Raw genomic sequence first — 22,322 nt, 5'->3', positions numbered from 1 at the left:
GTAGCCTAGTAAAGAGGGCATCGTAGCCTAGTAAAGAGGGCATCGTAGCCTAGTAAAGAGGGCATCGTAGCCTAGTAAAGAGGGCATCGTAGCCTAGTAAAGAGGGCATCGTATCCTAGTAAAGAGGGCATCGTATCCTAGTAAAGATGCTATTGTAGCCTAGTAAAGAGGGCATCGTATCCTAGTAAAGATGGCATCGTAGCCTAGTAAAGATGGCATCGTATCCTAGTAAAGATGGTATTGTAGCCTAGTAAAGATGCTATTGTAGCCTAGTAAAGAGGGCATCGTAGCCTAGTAAAGATGGCATCGTAGCCTAGTAAAGATGGCATCGTATCCTAGTAAAGATGGTATTGTAGCCTAGTAAAGATGCTATTGTAGCCTAGTAAAGAGGGCATCGTATCCTAGTAAAGAGGGCATCGTATCCTAGTAAAGATGGCATCGTAGCCTAGTAAAGATGCTATTGTAGCCTAGTAAAGAGGGCATCGTAGCCTAGTAAAGATGGCATCGTAGCCTAGTAAAGATGCTATTGTAGCCTAGTAAAGATGCTATTGTAGCCTAGTAAAGAGGGCATCGTATCCTAGTAAAGAGGGCATCGTATCCTAGTAAAGATGGCATCGTAGCCTAGTAAAGATGCTATTGTAGCCTAGTAAAGAGGGCATCGTAGCCTAGTAAAGATGGCATCGTAGCCTAGTAAAGATGGCATCGTATCCTAGTAAAGATGCTATTGTAGCCTAGTAAAGAGGGCATCGTATCCTAGTAAAGATGGCATCGTAGCCTAGTAAAGATGCTATTGTAGCCTAGTAAAGAGGGCATCGTAGCCTAGTAAAGATGGCATCGTAGCCTAGTAAAGAGGGCATCGTAGCCTAGTAAAGATGGCATCGTAGCCTAGTAAAGATGGCATCGTAGCCTAGTAAAGATGCTATTGTAGCCTAGTAAAGAGGGCATCGTAGCCTAGTAAAGAGGGCATCGTAGCCTAGTAAAGAGGGCATCGTAGCCTAGTAAAGAGGGCATCGTAGCCTAGTAAAGAGGGCATCGTAGCCTAGTAAAGAGGGCATCGTAGCCTAGTAAAGAGGGCATCGTATCCTAGTAAAGAGGGCATCGTACCCTAGTAAAGATGCTATTGTAGCCTAGTAAAGAGGGCATCGTATCCTAGTAAAGATGCTATTGTAGCCTAGTAAAGAGGGCATCGTATCCTAGTAAAGATGGCATCGTAGCCTAGTAAAGATGGTATCGTAGCCTAGTAAAGATGGCATCGTATCCTAGTAAAGAGGGCATCGTATCCTAGTAAAGATGGCATCGTATCCTAGTAAAGATGGCATCGTAGCCTAGTAAAGATGGCATCGCATCCTGGTAAAGATGGCATCGTAGCCTAGTAAAGAGGGCATCGTATCCTAGTAAAGATGGCATCGCATCCTAGTAAAGATGGCATCCCATCCTAGTAAAGAGGGCATCGTAGCCTAGTAAAGAGGGCATCGTAGCCTAGTAAAGAGGGCATCGTATCCTAGTAAAGAGGGCATCGTATCCTAGTAAAGAGGGCATCGTGTCCTAGTAAAGAGGGCATCGTGTCCTAGTAAAGAGGGCATCGTATCCTAGTAAAGAGGGCATCGTAGCCTAGTAAAGAGGGCATCGTAGCCTAGTAAAGAGGGCATCGTATCCTAGTAAAGATGGCATCGTAGCCTAGTAAAGATGCTATTGTAGCCTAGTAAAGAGGGCATCGTATCCTAGTAAAGAGGGCATCGTATCCTAGTAAAGAGGGCATCGTATCCTAGTAAAGATGGCATCGTATCCTAGTAAAGATGGCATCGTAGCCTAGTAAAGATGGCATCGCATCCTGGTAAAGATGGCATCGTAGCCTAGTAAAGAGGGCATCGTATCCTAGTAAAGATGGCATCGCATCCTAGTAAAGATGGCATCCCATCCTAGTAAAGAGGGCATCGTAGCCTAGTAAAGAGGGCATCGTATCCTAGTAAAGAGGGCATCGTATCCTAGTAAAGAGGGCATCGTATCCTAGTAAAGAGGGCATCGTATCCTAGTAAAGAGGGCATCGTAGCCTAGTAAAGAGGGCATCGTAGCCTAGTAAAGAGGGCATCGTATCCTAGTAAAGATGGCATCGTAGCCTAGTAAAGATGCTATTGTAGCCTAGTAAAGAGGGCATCGTATCCTAGTAAAGAGGGCATCGTATCCTAGTAAAGAGGGCATCGTATCCTAGTAAAGATGGCATCGTAGCCTAGTAAAGATGGCATCGTATCCTAGTAAAGATGGTATCGTAGCCTAGTAAAGATGCTACTGTAGCCTAGTAAAGAGGGCATCGTATCCTAGTAAAGAGGGCATCGTATCCTATTAAAGATGGCATCGTAGCCTAGTAAAGATGCTATTGTAGCCTAGTAAAGAGGGCATCGTAGCCTAGTAAAGATGGCATCGTAGCCTAGTAAAGATGGCATCGTAGCCTAGTAAAGAGGGCATCGTATCCTAGTAAAGATGGCATCGTAGCCTAGTAAAGATGGCATCGTAGCCTAGTAAAGATGGCATCGTAGCCTAGTAAAGATGCTATTGTAGCCTAGTAAAGAGGGCATCGTATCCTAGTAAAGAGGGCATCGTATCCTAGTAAAGATGGCATCGTAGCCTAGTAAAGATGCTATTGTAGCCTAGTAAAGAGGGCATCGTAGCCTAGTAAAGATGCTATTGTAGCCTAGTAAAGAGGGCATCGCATCCTAGTAAAGATGGCATCGTATCCTAGTAAAGATGCTATTGTAGCCTAGTAAAGAGGGCATCGTATCCTAGTAAAGATGGCATCGTAGCCTAGTAAAGATGGTATTGTAGCCTAGTAAAGATGGCATCGTATCCTAGTAAAGAGGGCATCGTATCCTAGTAAAGATGGCATCGTATCCTAGTAAAGATGGCATCGTAGCCTAGTAAAGATGGCATCGCATCCTGGTAAAGATGGCATCGTAGCCTAGTAAAGAGGGCATCGTATCCTAGTAAAGATGGCATCGCATCCTAGTAAAGATGGCATCCCATCCTAGTAAAGAGGGCATCGTAGCCTAGTAAAGAGGGCATCGTATCCTAGTAAAGAGGGCATCGTATCCTAGTAAAGAGGGCATCGTATCCTAGTAAAGAGGGCATCGTATCCTAGTAAAGAGGGCATCGTAGCCTAGTAAAGAGGGCATCGTAGCCTAGTAAAGAGGGCATCGTATCCTAGTAAAGATGGCATCGTAGCCTAGTAAAGATGCTATTGTAGCCTAGTAAAGAGGGCATCGTATCCTAGTAAAGAGGGCATCGTATCCTAGTAAAGAGGGCATCGTATCCTAGTAAAGATGGCATCGTAGCCTAGTAAAGATGGCATCGTATCCTAGTAAAGATGGTATTGTAGCCTAGTAAAGATGCTATTGTAGCCTAGTAAAGAGGGCATCGTATCCTAGTAAAGAGGTCATCGTATCCTAGTAAAGAGGGCATCGTATCCTAGTAAAGATGGCATCGTAGCCTAGTAAAGATGCTATTGTAGCCTAGTAAAGAGGGCATCGTAGCCTAGTAAAGATGGCATCGTAGCCTAGTAAAGATGGCATCGTAGCCTAGTAAAGATGCTATTGTAGCCTAGTAAAGAGGGCATCGTATCCTAGTAAAGAGGGCATCGTATCCTAGTAAAGATGGCATCGTAGCCTAGTAAAGATGCTATTGTAGCCTAGTAAAGAGGGCATCGTAGCCTAGTAAAGATGCTATTGTAGCCTAGTAAAGAGGGCATCGCATCCTAGTAAAGATGGCATCGTAGCCTAGTAAAGATGCTATTGTAGCCTAGTAAAGAGGGCATCGTAGCCTAGTAAAGATGGCATCGTAGCCTAGTAAAGAGGGCATCGTAGCCTAGTAAAGAGGGCATCGTATCCTAGTAAAGATGGCATCGTAGCCTAGTAAAGATGCTATTGTAGCCTAGTAAAGAGGGCATCGTAGCCTAGTAAAGATGGCATCGTAGCCTAGTAAAGAGGGCATCGTAGCCTAGTAAAGATGGCATCGTAGCCTAGTAAAGATGCTATTGTAGCCTAGTAAAGAGGGCATCGTAGCCTAGTAAAGATGGCATCGTAGCCTAGTAAAGAGGGCATCGTAGCCTAGTAAAGATGGCATCGTAGCCTAGTAAAGATGGCATCGTAGCCTAGTAAAGATGCTATTGTAGCCTAGTAAAGAGGGCATCGTAGCCTAGTAAAGAGGGCATCGTAGCCTAGTAAAGATGGCATCGTAGCCTAGTAAAGATGGTATTGTAGCCTAGTAAAGATGCTATTGTAGCCTAGTAAAGAGGGCATCGTAGCCTAGTAAAGAGGGCATCGTAGCCTAGTAAAGAGGGCATCGTAGCCTAGTAAAGAGGGCATCGTAGCCTAGTAAAGAGGGCATCGTAGCATAGTAAAGATGGTATTGTAGCCTAGTAAAGAGAGCATCGTAGCCTAGTAAAGATGGTATTGGTCAATCCGTCAATGTCTCTACAAACTACTGTGTGTGTGTGTGTGTGTGTGCGTGTGTGCGTGCGTGCGTGCGTCTGTGTGTTTGTAACAGTGCATCTGTGCGTGACAAAGAGTGCTTGTGTACATTTGAGTGTGAGGAGCCTTTATATACATCCATACGTCCCTCTCCTTACTCTGATTCCATACATTAACTGTCACTGACCGTTATCTCTCCGTGTTGTTGTTGCCATGGCTGCAGGCGCGCTACAGGAGGGAGTATGCCCAACAGAGGGCAGCTCCATCACTCCCCCTGGTGGACAATCTGCTGAAGGACAACACAGATGGCTGTGCCCTGGCCGCACTCCTTCACTTCTACTGCACAACGTCCATCAGACTGGAAGGTACCGTACAGGAGGATTATTCTATCACTTCATACCTGTAGCCTTCTCTAGTTGGTTTACAGTAACGTAACTCAGAATGGAAAGTACAGTAGGCTGTTACACAAGTGTTTGACCAGATGAGCATAGGTGAAGTTGGGCCAGAATCACAGAAATTAGTTATATTAGAAAATATGGCATTCAATCACAGCAAACAATATATTTGCTGGACAATGTGATAACTATAAGGTGACAGTATGCATCCAACAGCTGTTGAAGTATTAGAGAGGGACTGTTTGGGAACAGAATTACCTCAGGGCTCAAGAAAATTATTACTTGTAAATGAAAAAGATACGAGTAGCAGTAGCATCAATAGTACCAGTAGCATCAATAGTACCAGTAGCATCAATAGCTACATTGTTTCAACCATTAGACTCACAGACAACTGAAGAGGGAATTTCCCCATGGTATGACCTTTCCCCTGACCCTGCCATTACACAACCACATGTGTTTTTCCCGTTTGAAAATCACAACATTTATTTAAAATAGAAAAATAATTTACAGCCAACTGTTGCTGTAAAGGGATTCCAAATGGACTCGTTGCATTTATGAATTAAAATCATTGATGTTGTCAAAGTACCATCAACAGCAATATTGTTTTTTTCATTAGACATGCAGACAACAGTGACAGTGACCCCTGACCTTGAAATTCCTGTCAGCTGACAGGAACCTCCCTTATCACCATGATCTCAGTCTTACAGAGAATAGCTAACACACAGAGAAGAGAGAAGAGAGAGAATAGCTAACACACACAGAGAAGAGAGAGAATAGCTAACACACACAGAGAATAGAGAGAATATCTAACACAGAGAGAGAGAGAATAGCTAACACACACAGAGAAGAGAGAGAATAGCTAACACAGAGAAAGAGACAGAATAGCTAACACACACACACAGAGAGAAGAGAGAGAATAGCTAACACACACACACAGAGAGAAGAGAGAGAATAGCTAACACACAGAGAGAGAATAGCTAACACACACAGAGAGAAGCGAGAGAATAACTAACACACACACAGAGAGAAGAGAGAGAGAATAGCTAACACACACACAGAGAGAAGAGAGAGAGAATAGCTAACACACACACAAAGAGAGAGAATAGCTAACACACACACAGAGAGAAGAGAGAGAATAGCTAACACACACAGAGAGAGAAGAGAGAGAATAGCTAACACACACACAAAGAGAGAGAATAGCTAACACACACACAAAGAGAGAGAATAGCTAACACACAGAGAAGAGAGAGAATAGCTAACACACACACACAGAGAGAAGAGAGAGAATAGCTAACACACACACACAGAGAAGAGAGAGAATAGCTAACACACACACAGAGAGAAGAGAGAGAATAGCTAACACACACACAGAGAGAAGAGGGAGAATAGCTTCTCCTCCATCCTGCCCAGTAGATATGATCCAGAATGATTCCATTGGAAAGAAGATTAGCCCCTAGTGATGAAGTCAATGTGTACAATTTGGCCAACAACGTCAAAGAGTCCATGAGGTTCAGGTTTATGCAATAATAATGGTGTCATTTGGGGATGAACAATTAAATCTGAGTGAAATACATATCATGAGAGATAGCGTAGGAGAGAGAGAGGGGAGAGGGGAGCAGAGACATGAGAGAGAGAGAGAGAGAGAGAGTGAGAGAGAGAGAGAGTGAGTGAGTGAGTGGTGAGTGAGTGAGTGAGTGAGTGAGTGAGTGAGTGAGTGAGTGAGTGAGTGAGTGAGTGAGTGAGTGAGTGAGTGAGTGAGTGAGTGAGTGAGTGAGTGAGTGAGTGAGTGAGTGATTAGTGGCCTGTTTATACAGTAGCCAGTGGGCCAGACTCCACCCACTATTCCAATAATGCCCCAGGGCCAGGCTAAGACGTGATTGGTCAGGGGTTAATAGCAACATAGTCCGTTGGATGAAGAATGTTGACTTATTTATTGAAAGATAAACATTTCCACTCCCTCTACCAGTCAAATATAGATGGCTCTGTGTGCTACTATCAGATGTTCACTGCCCCCGACCCTGCCTTCTAACCCTGCCTCCTCCCACTGTTATTCTGGCCAAATACTACAAATAATACTAAATACTTTATAAAAGATACATTTCTAATAAAGTACAAATGTAAATACATTTCAATGTTTTTAAGACAGACCATGGCCACTCTCAATAATATATATTGTATAAACTGTATACGTACACTACCGTTAAAAGGTTTGGGGTCACTTAGAAATGTCCTTGTTTTTGAAAGAAATGCACATTTTTTTGTCCATTAAAATAACAGAAATACAGTGTAGACACTGTTATTGTTGTAAATGACTATTGTAGCTGGAAACGGCGGATTCTTTTATGGAATAGGCGTACAGAGGCCCATTATCAGCAGCCATCACTCCTGTGTTCCGACTGGCAGCTTCATTAAATAGTACCCACAAAACGCCAGTCTCAACGTCAACTGTGAAGAGGCGACTCCGGGATACTGGCCTTCTAGGAAGAGTTGCAAAGAAAAAGCCATATCTCAGACTGGCCAATGAAAAGAAAAGATTAGGATGGGAAAAAGAACACAGACACTGAACAGAGGAACTAGAAGGCCAGCATCCCGGAGTCACCTCTTCACTGTTGACGTTGAGACTGGACAGAGGAACTCTGCCTAGAAGGCCAGCATCCCGGAGTCGCCTCTTCACTGTTGATGTTGAGACTGGTGTTTTGCAGGTACTATTTAATGAAGCTGCCAATTGAGGACTTGTGAGGCGTCTGTTTCTCAAACTAGACACTCTAATGTACTCTAATGTGCACCGGGGCCTCCCACTCCTCTTTCTATTCTGGTTAGAGACTGTTTGAGCTGTTATGTGAAGGGAGTAGCACACAGCGCTGTACGAGATCTTCAGTTTCTTGGCAATTTCTCGCATGGAATAGCCTTCATTTCTCAGAACAAGAATAGACTGACGGGTTTCAGAAGAAAGGTATTTGTTTCTGGCCATTTTGAGCCTGTAATCGAACCCACAAATGCTGATGCTCCAGATACTCAACTAGTCTAAAGAAGGCCAGTTTTATTGCTTTAACATAATTGCAAAAGGGTTTTCTAATGATCAATTAGCCTTTTAAAATGATAAACTTGGATTAGCTAACACAACGTGCCATTGGAACACAGGAGTGATGGTTGCTGATAATGGGCCTCTGTACACCTATTTAGATATTCCATTTAAAAAATCTGCCGTTTCCAGCTACAACAGTCATTTACAACATTAACAATGTCTACACTGTATTTCTGATCAATTTTATTTTATTTTGATGGACATTTTTTTTGTGCTTTTCTTTCAAAAACAAGGACATTTCTAAGTGACCCCAAACAAGCAAGCCATTGATGCATTGCTGAAGCTTTTCGGATATATTTGAAAACAAACCCTTAAACTCTAACTCCGCCCCTGTGCTCTCTCCTCTCCCCACCCTCCAGATATCTGTTTGAAGGAGACCATGTCGCTGGCTGACAGTCTGTACAATCTGCAGCTGGTGCAGGAGTTCTGTAGGGACAACCTCAACCACTGCTGCCACTTCTCCCTGGAGGACATGCTCTATGCCCACTCTTCCATCAAGGTAGGCTCTATGCCCACTCTTCCATCAAGGTAGGCTCTATGCCCACTCTTTCATCAAGGTAGGCTCTATGCCCACTCTTCCATCAAGGTAGGCTCTATGCCCACTCTTCCATCAAGGTAGGCTCTATGCCCACTCTTCCATCAAGGTAGGCTCTATGCCCACTCTTCCATCAAGGTAGGCTCTATGCCCACTCTTCCATCAAGGTAGGCTCTATGCCCACTCTTCCATCAAGGTAGGCTCTATGCCCACTCTTCCATCAAGGTAGGCTCTATGCCCACTCTTTCATCAAGGTAGGCTCTACGCCTACTCTTCCATCAAGGTAGGCTCTATGCCCACTCTTCCATCAAGGTAGAACCAGGGGGACAGGACAGAGAGGGAGGCTGTGGACGGGAGGAGGTCTGGGGGGACAGGAAGGGGGCTGGGGAGACAGGAGGGGGGCAGGGGTAACAACGAGGGACCAGGGGGGTCATGGCCTGGGTTAGGTAGGGAGGGTTATGGAGTGTTGACATTGGAGGTAGAGTGGTGCTATAGATCTCGTTGAGTGGTATGTGTGGACAAATGGCTGAAAGGGGGTATTTTGAATTGAACCTTTATAGAGTTAGGAATGATACATAGAGTTAGTAATGATACATAGAGTTAATAATGATGCATAGAGTTAGTAATGATACATAGAGTTAGTAATGATGCATAGAGTTAGTAATGATACATAGAGTTAGTAATGATACATAGAGTTAGTAATGATACATAGAGTTAGTAATGATACATAGAGTTAGTAATGATGATACACAGAGTTAGTAATGATACATAGAGTAATGATGCATAGAGTTAGTAATGATGCATAGAGTTAGTAATGATGCATAGAGTTAGTAATGATGCATAGAGTTAGTAATGATACATAGAGTTAGTAATGATACATAGAGTTACTAATGATACAGAGTTAGTAATGCATAGAGTTAGTAATGATACATAGAGTTAGTAATGATACATAGAGTTAGTAATGATACATAGAGTTGGTAATGATGCATAGAGTTAGTAATGATACAGAGTTAGAGTTTGTAATGATACATAGAGTTAGTAATGATACAGAGTTAGAGTTAGTAATGATACATAGTTAGTAATGATACATAGAGTTAGTAATGATACAGAGTTAGTAATGATGCATAGAGTTAGTAATGATGCATAGAGTTAGTAATGATACATAGAGTTAGTAATGATACATAGAGTTAGTAATGATACATAGAGTTAGTAATGATACAGAGTTAGTAATGATACATAGAGTTAGTAATGATACATAGAGTTAGTAATGATTTGTGTGTGTGTGTGTGTGTGTGTGTATAGGAGGGGACATTTTGCCATACTGACTGTTCTGCAAAGTCAAATAAGCGTGTGTGTGTGTGTGTGTGTGTGTGTGTGTGTGATACATAGAGTTGTAATGATGTGTTAGTAATGTGTGTTGTGTGTGTGTGTGTGTGTGTGTGTGTGTGTGTTAATAATGATGTGTGTGTGTGTGTGTGTGTGTGTGTGTGTGTGTGTGTGTGTGTAGAGTTGTGTTGTAATGATGTGTTGTAATGTGTGTTGTGATGCATGTTGTAATTGCTATTCCAAAACAGACAGGACCCTTTAGCTAACCAAGCTCTCCCCTTAAGACAGACAGACAGAGGCTGCTTAGAGAGAAGTGGCATGCTATTTTCTCTGTGCCTGTCTCCCTGCCTCTCCCTGTCTCTCCCTGTCTCTCCCTGTCTCTGTTGTTTTGCCCTTTTCTATCAGAGGATGACAGAACTGTTGATTATTTATGTGCTACAAAATAATACATCATGAGTTCTGATTTACTGCTCATTCATACAGAATGTGTAATGTAACCATGTAATGTAACCATGTAATGTAATGTAACTATGTCATGTAAACATATAATGTAACTATGTAATGTAAAAATGTAATGTAATGTAACCATGTAATGTAATGTAACTATGTCATGTAAACATATAATGTAACTATGTAATGTAAAAATGTAATGTAATGTAACCATGTAATGTAAACATGTAATGTAATGTAACTATGTCATGTAAACATATAATGTAACTATGTAATGTAACTATGTCATGTAAAAATGTAATGTAATGTAACCATGTAATGTAAACATGTAATGTAATGTAACTATGTCATGTAAACATATAATGTAACTATGTAATGTAACTATGTAATGTAAAAATGTAATGTAATGTAACCATGTAATGTAAACATGTAATGTAATGTAACTATGTCATGTAAACATATAATGTAACTATGTAATGTAAAAATGTAATGTAATGTAACCAAGTGAATGTAAACATGTAATGTAATGTAACTATGTAATGTAAACATGTAATGTAATGTAACTATGTAATGTAACCATGTAATGTAATGTAACTATGTAATGTAACCATGTAATGTAAACATGTAATGTAACTATGTAATGTAAACATGTAATGTAAACATGTAATGTAACTATGTAATGTAAACATGTAATGTAACTATGTAATGTAAACATGTAATGTAACTATGTAATGTAAACATATAATGTAACTATGTAATGTAAAAATGTAATGTAATGTAACCAAGTGAATGTAAACATGTAATGTAATGTAACTATGTAATGTAAACATGTAATGTAATGTAACTATGTAATGTAACCATGTAATGTAATGTAACTATGTAATGTAAACATGTAATGTAACTATGTAATGTAAACATGTAATGTAACCATGTAATGTAACTATGTAATGTAAACATGTAATGTAACTATGTAATGTAAACATGTAATGTAACTATGTAATGTAAACATGTAATGTAACTATGTAATGTAAACATGTAATGTAACTATGTAATGTAAACATGTAATGTAACTATGTAATGTAAACATGTAATGTAACTATGTAATGTAAACATGTAATGTAACTATGTAATGTAACCATGTAATGTAATGTAACTATGTAATGTAAAAATGTAACGTAATGTAACCATGTAATGTAAAAATGTAACGTAATGTAACCATGTAATGTAAACATGTAATGTAACTATGTAATGTAAACATGTAATGTAACTATGTAATGTAACTATGTAATGTAAACATGTAATGTAACTATGTAATGTAAACATGTAATGTAATGTAACTATGTAATGTAAACATGTAATGTAACTATGTAATGTAAACATGTAATGTAATGTAACCATGTAATGTAAACATGTAATGTAACTATGTAATGTAAACATGTAATGTAATGTAACTATGTCATGTAAACATGTAATGTAAACATGTAATGTAACTATGTAATGTAAACATGTAATGTAACTATGTAATGTAAACATGTAACTATGTAATGTAACTATGTAATGTAAACATGTAATGCAACCATGTAATGTAAAAATGTAATGTATCTATGTCATGTAAACATGTAATGTAACCATGTAATGTAAAAATGTAATGTAATGTAAACATGTAATGTAACCATGTAATGTAAAAATGTAATGTAACTATGTCATGTAAACATGTAATGTAACTATGTAATGTAACTATGTAATGTAACCATGTAATGTAACTATGTAATGTAACTATGTAATGTAAACATGTAATGTAATGTAACTATGTGATGTAAACATGTAATGTAAACATGTAATGTAGTGTAACTATGTAATGTAACCATGTCATGTAAACATGTAATGTAACTATGTAATGTAACTATGTAATGTAAACATGTAATGTAATGTAACCATGTAATGTAAACATGTAATGTAATGTAACCATGCAATGTGGTTATAGACTGCTAGAATGCGTAACATGTAGTATAGGAACATTAGTCAGAACCAATTGGGATTCTGGTCCTGCCCCTAACTGTTGGCACACCGTGTCCTTTCCTTAGACTGTGTGTGTGTGTGTGTGTGTGTGTGTGTGTGTGTGTGTGTGTGTGTGTGTGTGTGTGTGTGTGTGTGTGTGTGTGTGTGTGTGTGTGTGTGTGCGTGTGCGTGTGCGTGCGTGCGTGCGTGCGTGTGTGTGTTTGTACCAACCTCCTATTTAGTGAGACAAACACAACCAATAGGGGGCACCTGTCGTGTATACACACACACACACACACACACACACACACACACACACACACACACACACACACACACACACACACACACACACACACACACACACACACACACACACACACACACACACACACACCATGTACCACTGGGTGTGTATAGACTGGTCACAGTGCAACAAGCGTCTCAGGGAGGGGCAGAGAGTGAGAGAACGTGTCCTGAAGAGCAGCTAAAGGCCCTGGCATGGAGCCAACTCACTACTGGCCAAACTTTCTCCAGAACACCCAACCAGACCACCACAGTGTGGGTGGGTGTCCTACACTCTAAACTCAATGTCCAAAAGCTCTTGACAATCCAAAGGGGAATATCCAAGCAACAATGTTTTGAAATCTTCAGTCCAGTCTTAGTTTGCGGGGAGGTTGTGGTCAATGAAGACCCTCCATTCCATAGAGACAGAAGCCCAGTCAGAAGAAGTGGATGAATCATTAAAGGAATGAAGCCATATTATACTCTGTGTTGTGTGTGTCTATGGCACACTAATATATATCCATTTTCTCCACTATAAACTAGATGTTGAGGTAACGGAGAAATCTGAGGCTGCCAATAACACACACACCCACACTCAGTTACTTAGCAACCAGGGTAGCTTGGAGGCAGCTTTACCTGCTATCCCTGACCTCATCATTGATCTACCAGCCACTATACAGTATGTTGCCTCGTCTGTGACTTGTCTCAACAGAGACACCTTCTGGACAAATGCAGTTATTTGAATGTATTACATTTCCTTTCCCCCTATCCAACTTGTGTGTGTGTTTTATCCTGTTGCAGAACAACTACCTGGTGTTTATGTTGTGTTTTGTCCTGTTGCAGAACAACTACCTGGTGTTTATGTTGTGTTTTATCCTGTCGCAGAACAACTACCTGGGGTTTATGTTGTGTTTTGTCCTGTTGCAGAACAACTACCTGGTGTTTATGTTGTGTTTTGTCCTGTTGCAGAACAACTACCTGGTGTTTATGTTGTGTTTTGTCCTGTTGCAGAACAACTACCTGGGGTTTATGTTGTGTTTTGTCCTGTTGCAGAACAACTACCTGGTGTTTATGTTGTGTTTTGTCCTGTTGCAGAACAACTACCTGGTGTTTATGTTGTGTTTTGTCCTGTTGCAGAACAACTACCTGGTGTTTATGTTATGTTTTGTCCTGTTGCAGAACAACTACCTGGTGTTTATGTTGTGTTTTGTCCTGTTGCAGAACAACTACCTGGTGTTTATGCTGTGTTTTGTCCTGTTGCAGAACAACTACCTGGTGTTTATGTTGTGTTTTGTCCTGTTGCAGAACAACTACCTGGTGTTTATGTTGTGTTTTGTCCTGTTGCAGAACAACTACCTGGTGTTTATGTTGTGTTTTGTCCTGTTGCAGAACAACTACCTGGTGTTTATGTTATGTTTTGTCCTGTTGCAGAACAACTACCTGGTGTTTATGCTGTGTTTTGTCCTGTTGCAGAACAACTACCTGGTGTTTATGTTGTGTTTTGTCCTGTTGCAGAACAACTACCTGGTGTTTATGTTGTGTTTTGTCCTGTTGCAGAACAACTACCTGGTGTTTATGTTGTGTTTTGTCCTGTTGCAGAACAACTACCTGGTGTTTATGGCAGAGCTGTTCTGGTGGTTTGAAGTGGTGAAGCCTTCGTTTGTACAGCCCAGAGTCTTTGACCCACAAGGTAAGGACATTGGTGTTTGAAAGCCAAAAAGGATGATGATGGTTGGGATTATGAAGATAAATCAACTTCATTTGCATATCACATTATATTTCAGTTTTCACCAGAACTCAGATCAGCTTTATTGACTTGAGGATCCTGAAGAATGATTAGTGTTTGTTTGTACCCAGCCTGTGATCCTGCCCATTCATCCAGAACTATGGGTCCTATGTGTAGCCCAGCCAAAAAGGACTTTGGGGAGAGACCTGACAGCCCAAAACATGACAGGTATGAATTCATATGGAATTAATATAATCACCTGTAGTTATTTAATTTTCTCTTATTGAGCAATGTTGTGAAAGGTCCAGCATAGTTCAACTTAGCAGTTACAGCAGGTATGCTCTTGAGCTTTATGGTCATATTCTCTCTCTTGCTCTCTCACTCACGCTCTCTCAGGCTTCAACCAGACTCTGCTTCAGGTAAGAACACAGGAACTACCTACCCCTCTCCTCAGAATCACAAACACTCCTTTATCTTATCTGGCTGACGACTCTGAACTACGACTGGTACTCTGTGTGAACCAAGCTAATCATTTTCCTTGTTCCTGGCAGGTGTGATCAAGAGGTCGGCGTCCATGTGCTATGTGGACGGCTGTGTTGGGACGTGGCCTAAGGAGAGACGGTCTCGGGGCATCTCCTTTGAGATTCCTCTGGACGGGGACCCAAGTGCCCCTCCCTGTCGGGGTCCTTCCCTCCGAGGCATGACCCGCTCTGCCAGCACAGACGGCCTGGGGGGGTTCAAAGTTCACCACACACCTCGGGAGGGCATGAGGCACCAACTCCCCTTTCAGCCGGTCAGCATTAACGGTCAGGGTTGCAGTGCTGGACACATACCTGAGGAGGACTACGACAGGGACTCACGTAACTACAACTCCCATAAAGCACTGGGGTGTGGGCAGACTCAGCCACACAGTAGCCAGAGCAGGTACGTCTGATGGATCTGTTGCGCGTTTTAATGTCTGTACGGGGGACACATATTGAATGTAAATATGTTACATACATGTTAACTGTTAGATGCTATGAATAAGTGTCTAATAAATTATCATACATGTCTGGTAATCTAGATATTCCAATGGCGTTCTCCCAGAGAACGGCAAGGGCGGCAGTACACCCCCCGTACCCCTCAGGCCGTCAACCCCGCCCAGCATCGAGGAGGCCCTGAAGATCATCCACGACGACACAGAGAGGCCCCACGGCAGCCTGGGGCCGGGGGCCAATGGCTTCTTCCTACATGATGGAGCTGAACCTCCAGACCCAGGCCACGACCCTGACGACTACCCAGGATCGGCTAAGGCCCGGGCGGACGAGGCCGACCCCAACTCAGCCTCTACGGATGAGGTGGACACAGGGATCCACGTGAGGACAGAGGACATCCAGGAGAGTTTGGAGGAGGACAACTCTTCCCTCAGGGACTACTCTGATATAGACCCTGACTATGAAGCTATGACCCGATCCTGTCCCCTACCAGAGGGGGATGGAGAGAGGGGGGTGAGGAACGGAGACAGGGGAGAGAGGAGCAGCCCATGCCCCAGCTCGGTGCCCCCCGGCCCCCTGTCCCATGTGCCCAGCCCTGCCTCGTCCTCTGGCGGTTCAGGCGGAGGCGTGGTTCGCATGACCAGCTTCGCTGAGCAGAAGTTTCGTAAGCTTGAGGGACGGAGCAGTGGAGGGACCACCCCCGAGAGCTCCGAGCTCAATGTTCCGAACACGCCCCCCGCACAAACTGCCACACCTGAGGTCAGTAGAGAAACTGTCTCTCTGATCTATTACTCTGTTCCCTCTCATTCTCTCTCAACGTCCCTTTTCCTACTCTGTGTTTCTCTCTGCCTCTCACAGGGCTCAAGCCCCGCCCACCCAGCCCAGAGCCCGGCCACACCCTCTACCAAAGACCACACCCACCTGCTGTCGTCAGAGATGATGCACCTGAAGATGAAGCTGGAGGAGAAACGCAGAGCCATCGAGGCCCAGAAGAAGAAGGTATAGACTAGTTCAGCTTCCGAGAGCGTCTTCCCTTCGGTATCTGGCATCCTTTTCCCTCAGGGTTCCTATTCCCTATTTCCATAGGGCTCTGTTCAAAAGTAGTGCACTATAAATACCTATTTCCATAGGGCTCTGTTCAAAAGTAGTGCACTATAAAGACCTATTTCCATAGGGCTCTGTTCAAAAGTAGTTCACTATAAATACCTATTTCCATAGGGCTCTGTTCAAAAGTAGTGCACTATAAAGACCTATTTCCATAGGGCTCTGTTCAAAAGTAGTGCACCATTTACTTAGGTGACTGGTTATTGTGTCAGACAAAGAACAAAACAACGGTCTACTAGGTTTTTTTTTAAAGGAGCAGTCCAATCAAATGATTAGAGTTAGTTATTAATCAGAAATCACTTCATTTGAACCATCATCTTGTTGGATAATTTAGCATACCAAGCCAGCATGTTCATTGGCTATTAAAAATGTGCTGAAATAATCAACCATTTTTGTCAATTTATACAGGTGGAGGCAGCGTTCACCCGGCATCGTCAGAAGATGGGGAGGACAGCCTTCCTCAACGTGGTGAGACGGAAAGGGATAACCCCCTCTCCCACCAGCCCCTTCCCTGGGGGCCCAGACCTGGACAAATCCTCCCCAGACCCCCTCCTCACCCCATCAGGCAGTCTGGGCCAGGCGGAGAGGTGCAAGCCCGATGGAGCCGCTCCCAAGTCCCCCTGCGAGGAGGGTGCAGGTGGGTCACCACTATAGCTCCTGATCAAATCAAAAACTTTGCCTTGTACTTTTATTTTCCACTCTTTGGAGCATCTGAAAAATACATCTTAGTCTCATCTTTGACTCCAAATAAAAATAAAGGTTCAATAAAATCTAGCCTGGTCCCACAGCTCTGTTTGTTCTGTTGACAATTTTGTCTCGACATTGACCATTGACCATTATTACAAAATGGTAGAGGGCCAGGCTAGAGAGCAGTCATACTTCAGGATGTGTACCGTTGTATACATGTGTGATACCCACCTTATAAAGTAGACGTGTCCGCTGTGTCTTCCTCCAGGGTTAGTGGCTGGAGAGGTGGACATGGCTGAGTACACTAGCTCCATCGAGAGGCTGAACACGTCCCTGGGGTTCCTGCAGACAGAGATGCAGCGGCTGGCTCAGCAGCAGGACAGGATCATGGCCATGAGGGAACAGCAACAGTCCTGGGTCATACCTCCTCCAGCGCCCTCACCACACAGGTACCACTGACACACACACACACACACACACACACACACACACACACACACACACACACACACACACACACACACACACACACACACACACACACACACACACACACACACACACACACACACACACACACACACACATGCACATACAGGTATAGTAATCAATACACATAAATTGTGCATTAGAATGGCATGATATTTAGACTAAAACCATGTGTTTTCATCATTAATTAATTGTGGTATCAATTATCGCAATACTATTATCGCTTGGTTAGTTATCATTGCAAAAATGTCATTCCACATTTCTACTCTCTCTACAGGCAGCTACGGGAGCTCCGGCGCAACAGCGTAGCCGGCCGGGGGTCCGTGGGGTCCATGTCCCCCATCCTGTCCTCTGCCGGTGGTTCCCCCCGCGCCCCCCACCGTTCCCCTGGCGGCCTCAAGCGCCGACCAGCCTCCTTCCACGCCAGCACCCCTCACACCCCCCGTACCCCACGCCCCAGCGAGCTCAAGGTAACTCCCTTAAGACGGATGCTCAACACCCCCGCGTCCGTGGACAGTCTGCCCAGGCTAAGACGCTTCTCCCCGAGCCAGACCCAGGTCACCTCCTTTGCCTACCTGGGACATGATGAGGGTCCTGGGGCCACAGAAGAGGGCAAGGAGGGAGGGGCCCAAGGGGGAGCAAAGGAGCCCCAGAACCAAAATGAGCAGCCTGAGACACAGCCAGAGGTAGCAGAGGCGGGGATAAGGAGTGCAGGCGCTCACCCCTCCTCGCCCACTAAAGGGAGAGAGCAGGAAGGGAAGGAGGAGAGGAGAGATGGAAGGACGGAGAAGTTGGCAGAGGTGCTGTCCCAGCCCAGTAGAGACCTGATAGAAGTACCAATGTCCGCACTGAAGCCTCTGGGAGGACAGGGTCTGGAGTTGAGTGGAGAGCTGTACGGAGAGGACCAGAAAATGTGCTGTGGGTTCTTCTACAAGGTAGGAATTTCAGAATTGTGAGATGATGGTACAAGTACTGTATTTAGCATGTTACAACTCTAAAATGTTGAATGCGTTCATTGATCCATTTTTGTTATAATCATAAAATATTAAAGTTACGTGTACAGTGGAAGCAATGTAAAAGCAACAGGACAGTATAATGTTCATGCAGAACTGTGTGTCTGGCACCACATGAACTATGGGATGACTCATGAACCATGACTTCTTCTGGGTCTGGGACAGTAATTGTGTGTACTGCTAGAGTAGTAAACTGCTGAGCGATGCTAGAATGGAGCCAAATGAACTATGCTACTGTAGGAGAATGGAGCTAACTGATCTATGCTATTGTAGGAGAATGGAGCTAACTGATCTATGCTACTGTAGGAGAATGGAGCCAACTGATCTATGCTAGGAGAATGGAGCCAACTGAACTATGCTAGGAGAATGGAGCCAACTGAACTATGCTACTGTAGGAGAATGAAGCCAACTGATCTATGCTAGGAGAATGGAGCCAACTGAACTATGCTACTGTAGGAGAATGGAGCCAACTGAACTATGCTAGGAGAATGGAGCCAACTGAACTATGCTACTGTAGGAGAATGAAGCCAACTGATCTATGCTAGGAGAATGGAGCCAACTGAACTATGCTACTGTAGGAGAATGAAGCCAACTGATATATGCTAGGAGAATGGAGCCAACAGAGCTATGCTACTGTAGGATAATGGAGTCAGCAGAGCTATGCTACTGTAGGATAATGGAGTCAGCAGAGCTATGCTACTGTAGGATAATGGTGTCAGCAGATCTATGCTAGGAGAATGGAGCCAACAGAGCTATGCTACTGTAGGATAATGGAGTCAGCAGAGCTATGCTACTGTAGGATAATGGTGTCAGCAGATCTATGCTAGGAGAATGGAGCCAACAGAGCTATGCTACTGTAGGATAATGGAGTCAGCAGATCTATGCTAGGAGAATGGAGCCAACAGAGCTATGCTACTGTAGGATAATGGAGTCAGCAGATCTATGTTAGGAGAATGGAGCCAACAGAGCTATGCTACTGTAGGATAATGGAGTCAGCAGATCTATGCTAGGAGAATGGAGCCAACAGAGCTATGCTACTGTAGGATAATGGTGTCAGCAGAGCTATGCTAGGAGAATGGAGCCAACAGAGCTATGCTACTGTAGGATAATGGAGTCAGCAGAGCTATGCTACTGTAGGATAATGGTGTCAGCAGATCTATGCTAGGAGAATGGAGCCAACAGAGCTATGCTACTGTAGGATAATGGAGTCAGCAGAGCTATGCTAGGAGAATGGAGCCAACTGAGCTACTGTACAGTATACCACTGCAGATGGGATAGCTAACAGCTACTCAGTGTATATTCTGGAAGCTACCATCAACTTTCAGCAGACACAACTCAATCAATCACATTTATTTTAATAAAGTCCTTTTTACATGAGCAGTTGTCAAATTGCTATACAGATACCCAGCATAAAACCCAGAGAGCAAGCAATGCAGATGTAGAAGCAAACATGTCCCTATCCCAGGAAACAAAATATCTGGTCACCACTGCACAACATGTTCTAACTGCATCTGTTCTATGCATCTGCCATGATGGAATGGATGCCTGAATTCCCCCTGACATACATTTGACTGATCTTAATGAGGGATCTTTGAAGTGAGAGGATGTGACAATGCTGTCTGATCTCATTTAGTCTCTGGAGCTACAAAAAAAACTAAGTAAACTAGCCTTCATGTTGGCACCGAACGTTCCATGATAAGAAGATTACAATTTCCACTCTAAGTAGAACTTTGGTGTCAACCATTTGGTGTCAGCCATTTAAATTCTGAAATGTTTTCTAACCTTTTTCTGACTCTGTGTCCAACCCGTACCCCTCCAGGATGATGGGAAGGGAGAGAAGGACATGGCGGTGAAGAGGGCTGCTCTGCTGGAGAAGAGGCTGAGGAGAGAGAAGGAGAAACAGGAGAAGAAACAGCAGCAGGAGCTGGAGCAGGAGCAGAGGAAGGAGGAAGCACGGTCAGTCTGCACCTTCAAGGCCTTGTACCCTTTCTACTCTTATGCCCGGTCTGAAAACTACCCTTAGGATGTCTGAAAACTATCTTTAAGGGGACTGAAAACTGCTATTAGGGAGTCTGAAAACTACCTTTAAAGGGGTCTGAAAACTACCCTTAGGATGTCTGAAAACTATCTTTAAGGGGACTGAAAACTGCTATTAGGGAGTCTGAAAACTACCTTTAAAGGGGTCTGAAAACTACCCTTAGGATGTCTGAAAACTATCTTTAAGGGGACTGAAAACTGCTATTAGGGAGTCTGAAAACTACCTTTAAAGGGGACTGAAAACTGCTATTAGGGAGTCTGAAAACTACCTTTAATAAGGGGACTGAAAACTGCTATTAGGGAGTCTGAAAACTACCGTTAATAAGGGGACTGAAAACTGCTATTAGGGAATCTGAAAACTAGTGTTGGTTTCAGACCCAAGCTACTTCTCTTCTATTCATTGAGGGATGGATCTTGGGGCGGCAGGGTAGCCTAGTGGTTAGAGCGTTGGACTAGTAACCGGAAGGATGCAAGTTCAAATCCCCGAGCTGACAAGGTACAAATCTGTCGTTCTGTCCCTGAACAGGCAGTTAACCCACTGTTCCTAGGCTGTCATTGAAAATAAGAATTTGTTCTTAACTGACTTGCCTAGTTAAATAAAGATAAAAATAAAAAAATCTTAACTTCCACTTGGAATGTAGTCAGTGAAAATCCGCACCTTAGTAACTTCTCTTATTTGGTAATCCCACAGAAGTATTGAAGCTTCATCTATTTTCTCCCTTTTCCCTAGGCTGAAAGCAGAGGAGGAGCAGCAGAAGCGAGAGGACGACAAGCAGAGGAAAGATTACATAAAGAACGAGTACATGAGGAGGAAGCATTTGAAGCAGGTGGAGGATATGGATGTCAGGCCCCGTCATGGAAGTCTTAAAAAGAAGCCACGCCCCAAATCCATCCACAGGGACGTCATGGAGTCACCCAAGCCCCCCGTCAGAGCCACGGGTAACACACACATACTACAAATAGTATACAAATAGATTCTCACAAACACAAGTGTTTGTTTTACTATCCTTGTGGGGACCCAAAAATGTATTCCCATTCAAAAGCCTATTTTCCTTTACCCTAAAACTATCCCTAATTGTAACCCCTAACTCTAAAATAGCCTTTTTTCTTGTGGGGACTAATACATTTTTGTGTTGTTACATTCATGGGACAGGTGCAGGGAAATGTTGTTACATTCATGGGACAGGTGCAGGGAAATGTTGTTACATTCATGGGACAGGTGCAGGGAAATGTGTTGTTACATTCATGGGACAGGTGCAGGGAAATGTTGTTACATTCATGGGACAGGTGCAGGGAAATGTGTTGTTACATTCATGGGACAGGTGCAGGGAAATGTTGTTACATTCATGGGACAGGTGCAGGGAAATGTGTTGTTACATTCATGGGACAGGTGCAGGGAAATGTGTTGTTACATTCATGGGACAGGTGCAGGGAAATGTTGTTACATTCATGGGACAGGTGCAGGGAAATGTGTTGTTACATTCATGGGACAGGTGCAGGGAAATGTTGTTACATTCATGGGACAGGTGCAGGGAAATGTGTTGTTACATTCATGGGACAGGTGCAGGGAAATGTGTTGTTACATTCATGGGACAGGTGCAGGGAAATGTGTTGTTACATTCATGGGACAGGTGCAGGGAAATGTTGTTACATTCATGGGACAGGTGCAGGGAAATGTTGTTACATTCATGGGACAGGTGCAGGGAAATGTGTTGTTACATTCATGGGACAGGTGCAGGGAAATGTGTTGTTACATTC

The 22,322-nt window shown here is 43.2% G+C and overlaps 1 protein-coding gene across 5 annotated transcripts in view; it reads left to right on the top strand.

Annotated features, from left to right (window-relative positions):
- LOC124009507 (calmodulin-regulated spectrin-associated protein 2-like) overlaps positions 1 to 22,322 on the top strand; it is a 160,189-nt gene that overhangs the window by 129,848 nt on the left and 8,019 nt on the right. For all 5 annotated transcript variants that reach the window (XM_046321349.1, XM_046321348.1, XM_046321347.1 and 2 more), the window contains 13 exons: positions 4,684 to 4,825; positions 8,300 to 8,439; positions 14,134 to 14,224; positions 14,392 to 14,488; positions 14,657 to 14,679; positions 14,812 to 15,184; positions 15,324 to 15,993; positions 16,093 to 16,233; positions 16,747 to 16,975; positions 17,294 to 17,474; positions 17,792 to 18,449; positions 20,347 to 20,483; positions 21,295 to 21,503. In XM_046321349.1, the coding sequence (XP_046177305.1) occupies positions 4,684 to 4,825; positions 8,300 to 8,439; positions 14,134 to 14,224; positions 14,392 to 14,488; positions 14,657 to 14,679; positions 14,812 to 15,184; positions 15,324 to 15,993; positions 16,093 to 16,233; positions 16,747 to 16,975; positions 17,294 to 17,474; positions 17,792 to 18,449; positions 20,347 to 20,483; positions 21,295 to 21,503 (3,091 nt within the window). The remainder of the gene's footprint in view (positions 1 to 4,683; positions 4,826 to 8,299; positions 8,440 to 14,133; positions 14,225 to 14,391; positions 14,489 to 14,656; positions 14,680 to 14,811; positions 15,185 to 15,323; positions 15,994 to 16,092; positions 16,234 to 16,746; positions 16,976 to 17,293; positions 17,475 to 17,791; positions 18,450 to 20,346; positions 20,484 to 21,294; positions 21,504 to 22,322) is intronic.

Source organism: Oncorhynchus gorbuscha, linkage group LG22 (assembly GCF_021184085.1).
Source record: "Oncorhynchus gorbuscha isolate QuinsamMale2020 ecotype Even-year linkage group LG22, OgorEven_v1.0, whole genome shotgun sequence".
NCBI lineage: Eukaryota > Metazoa > Chordata > Actinopteri > Salmoniformes > Salmonidae > Oncorhynchus > Oncorhynchus gorbuscha.
The sequence above is the reverse complement of the archived record's forward strand: the minus strand, read 5'-3'. Positions and strand labels throughout refer to the sequence as shown.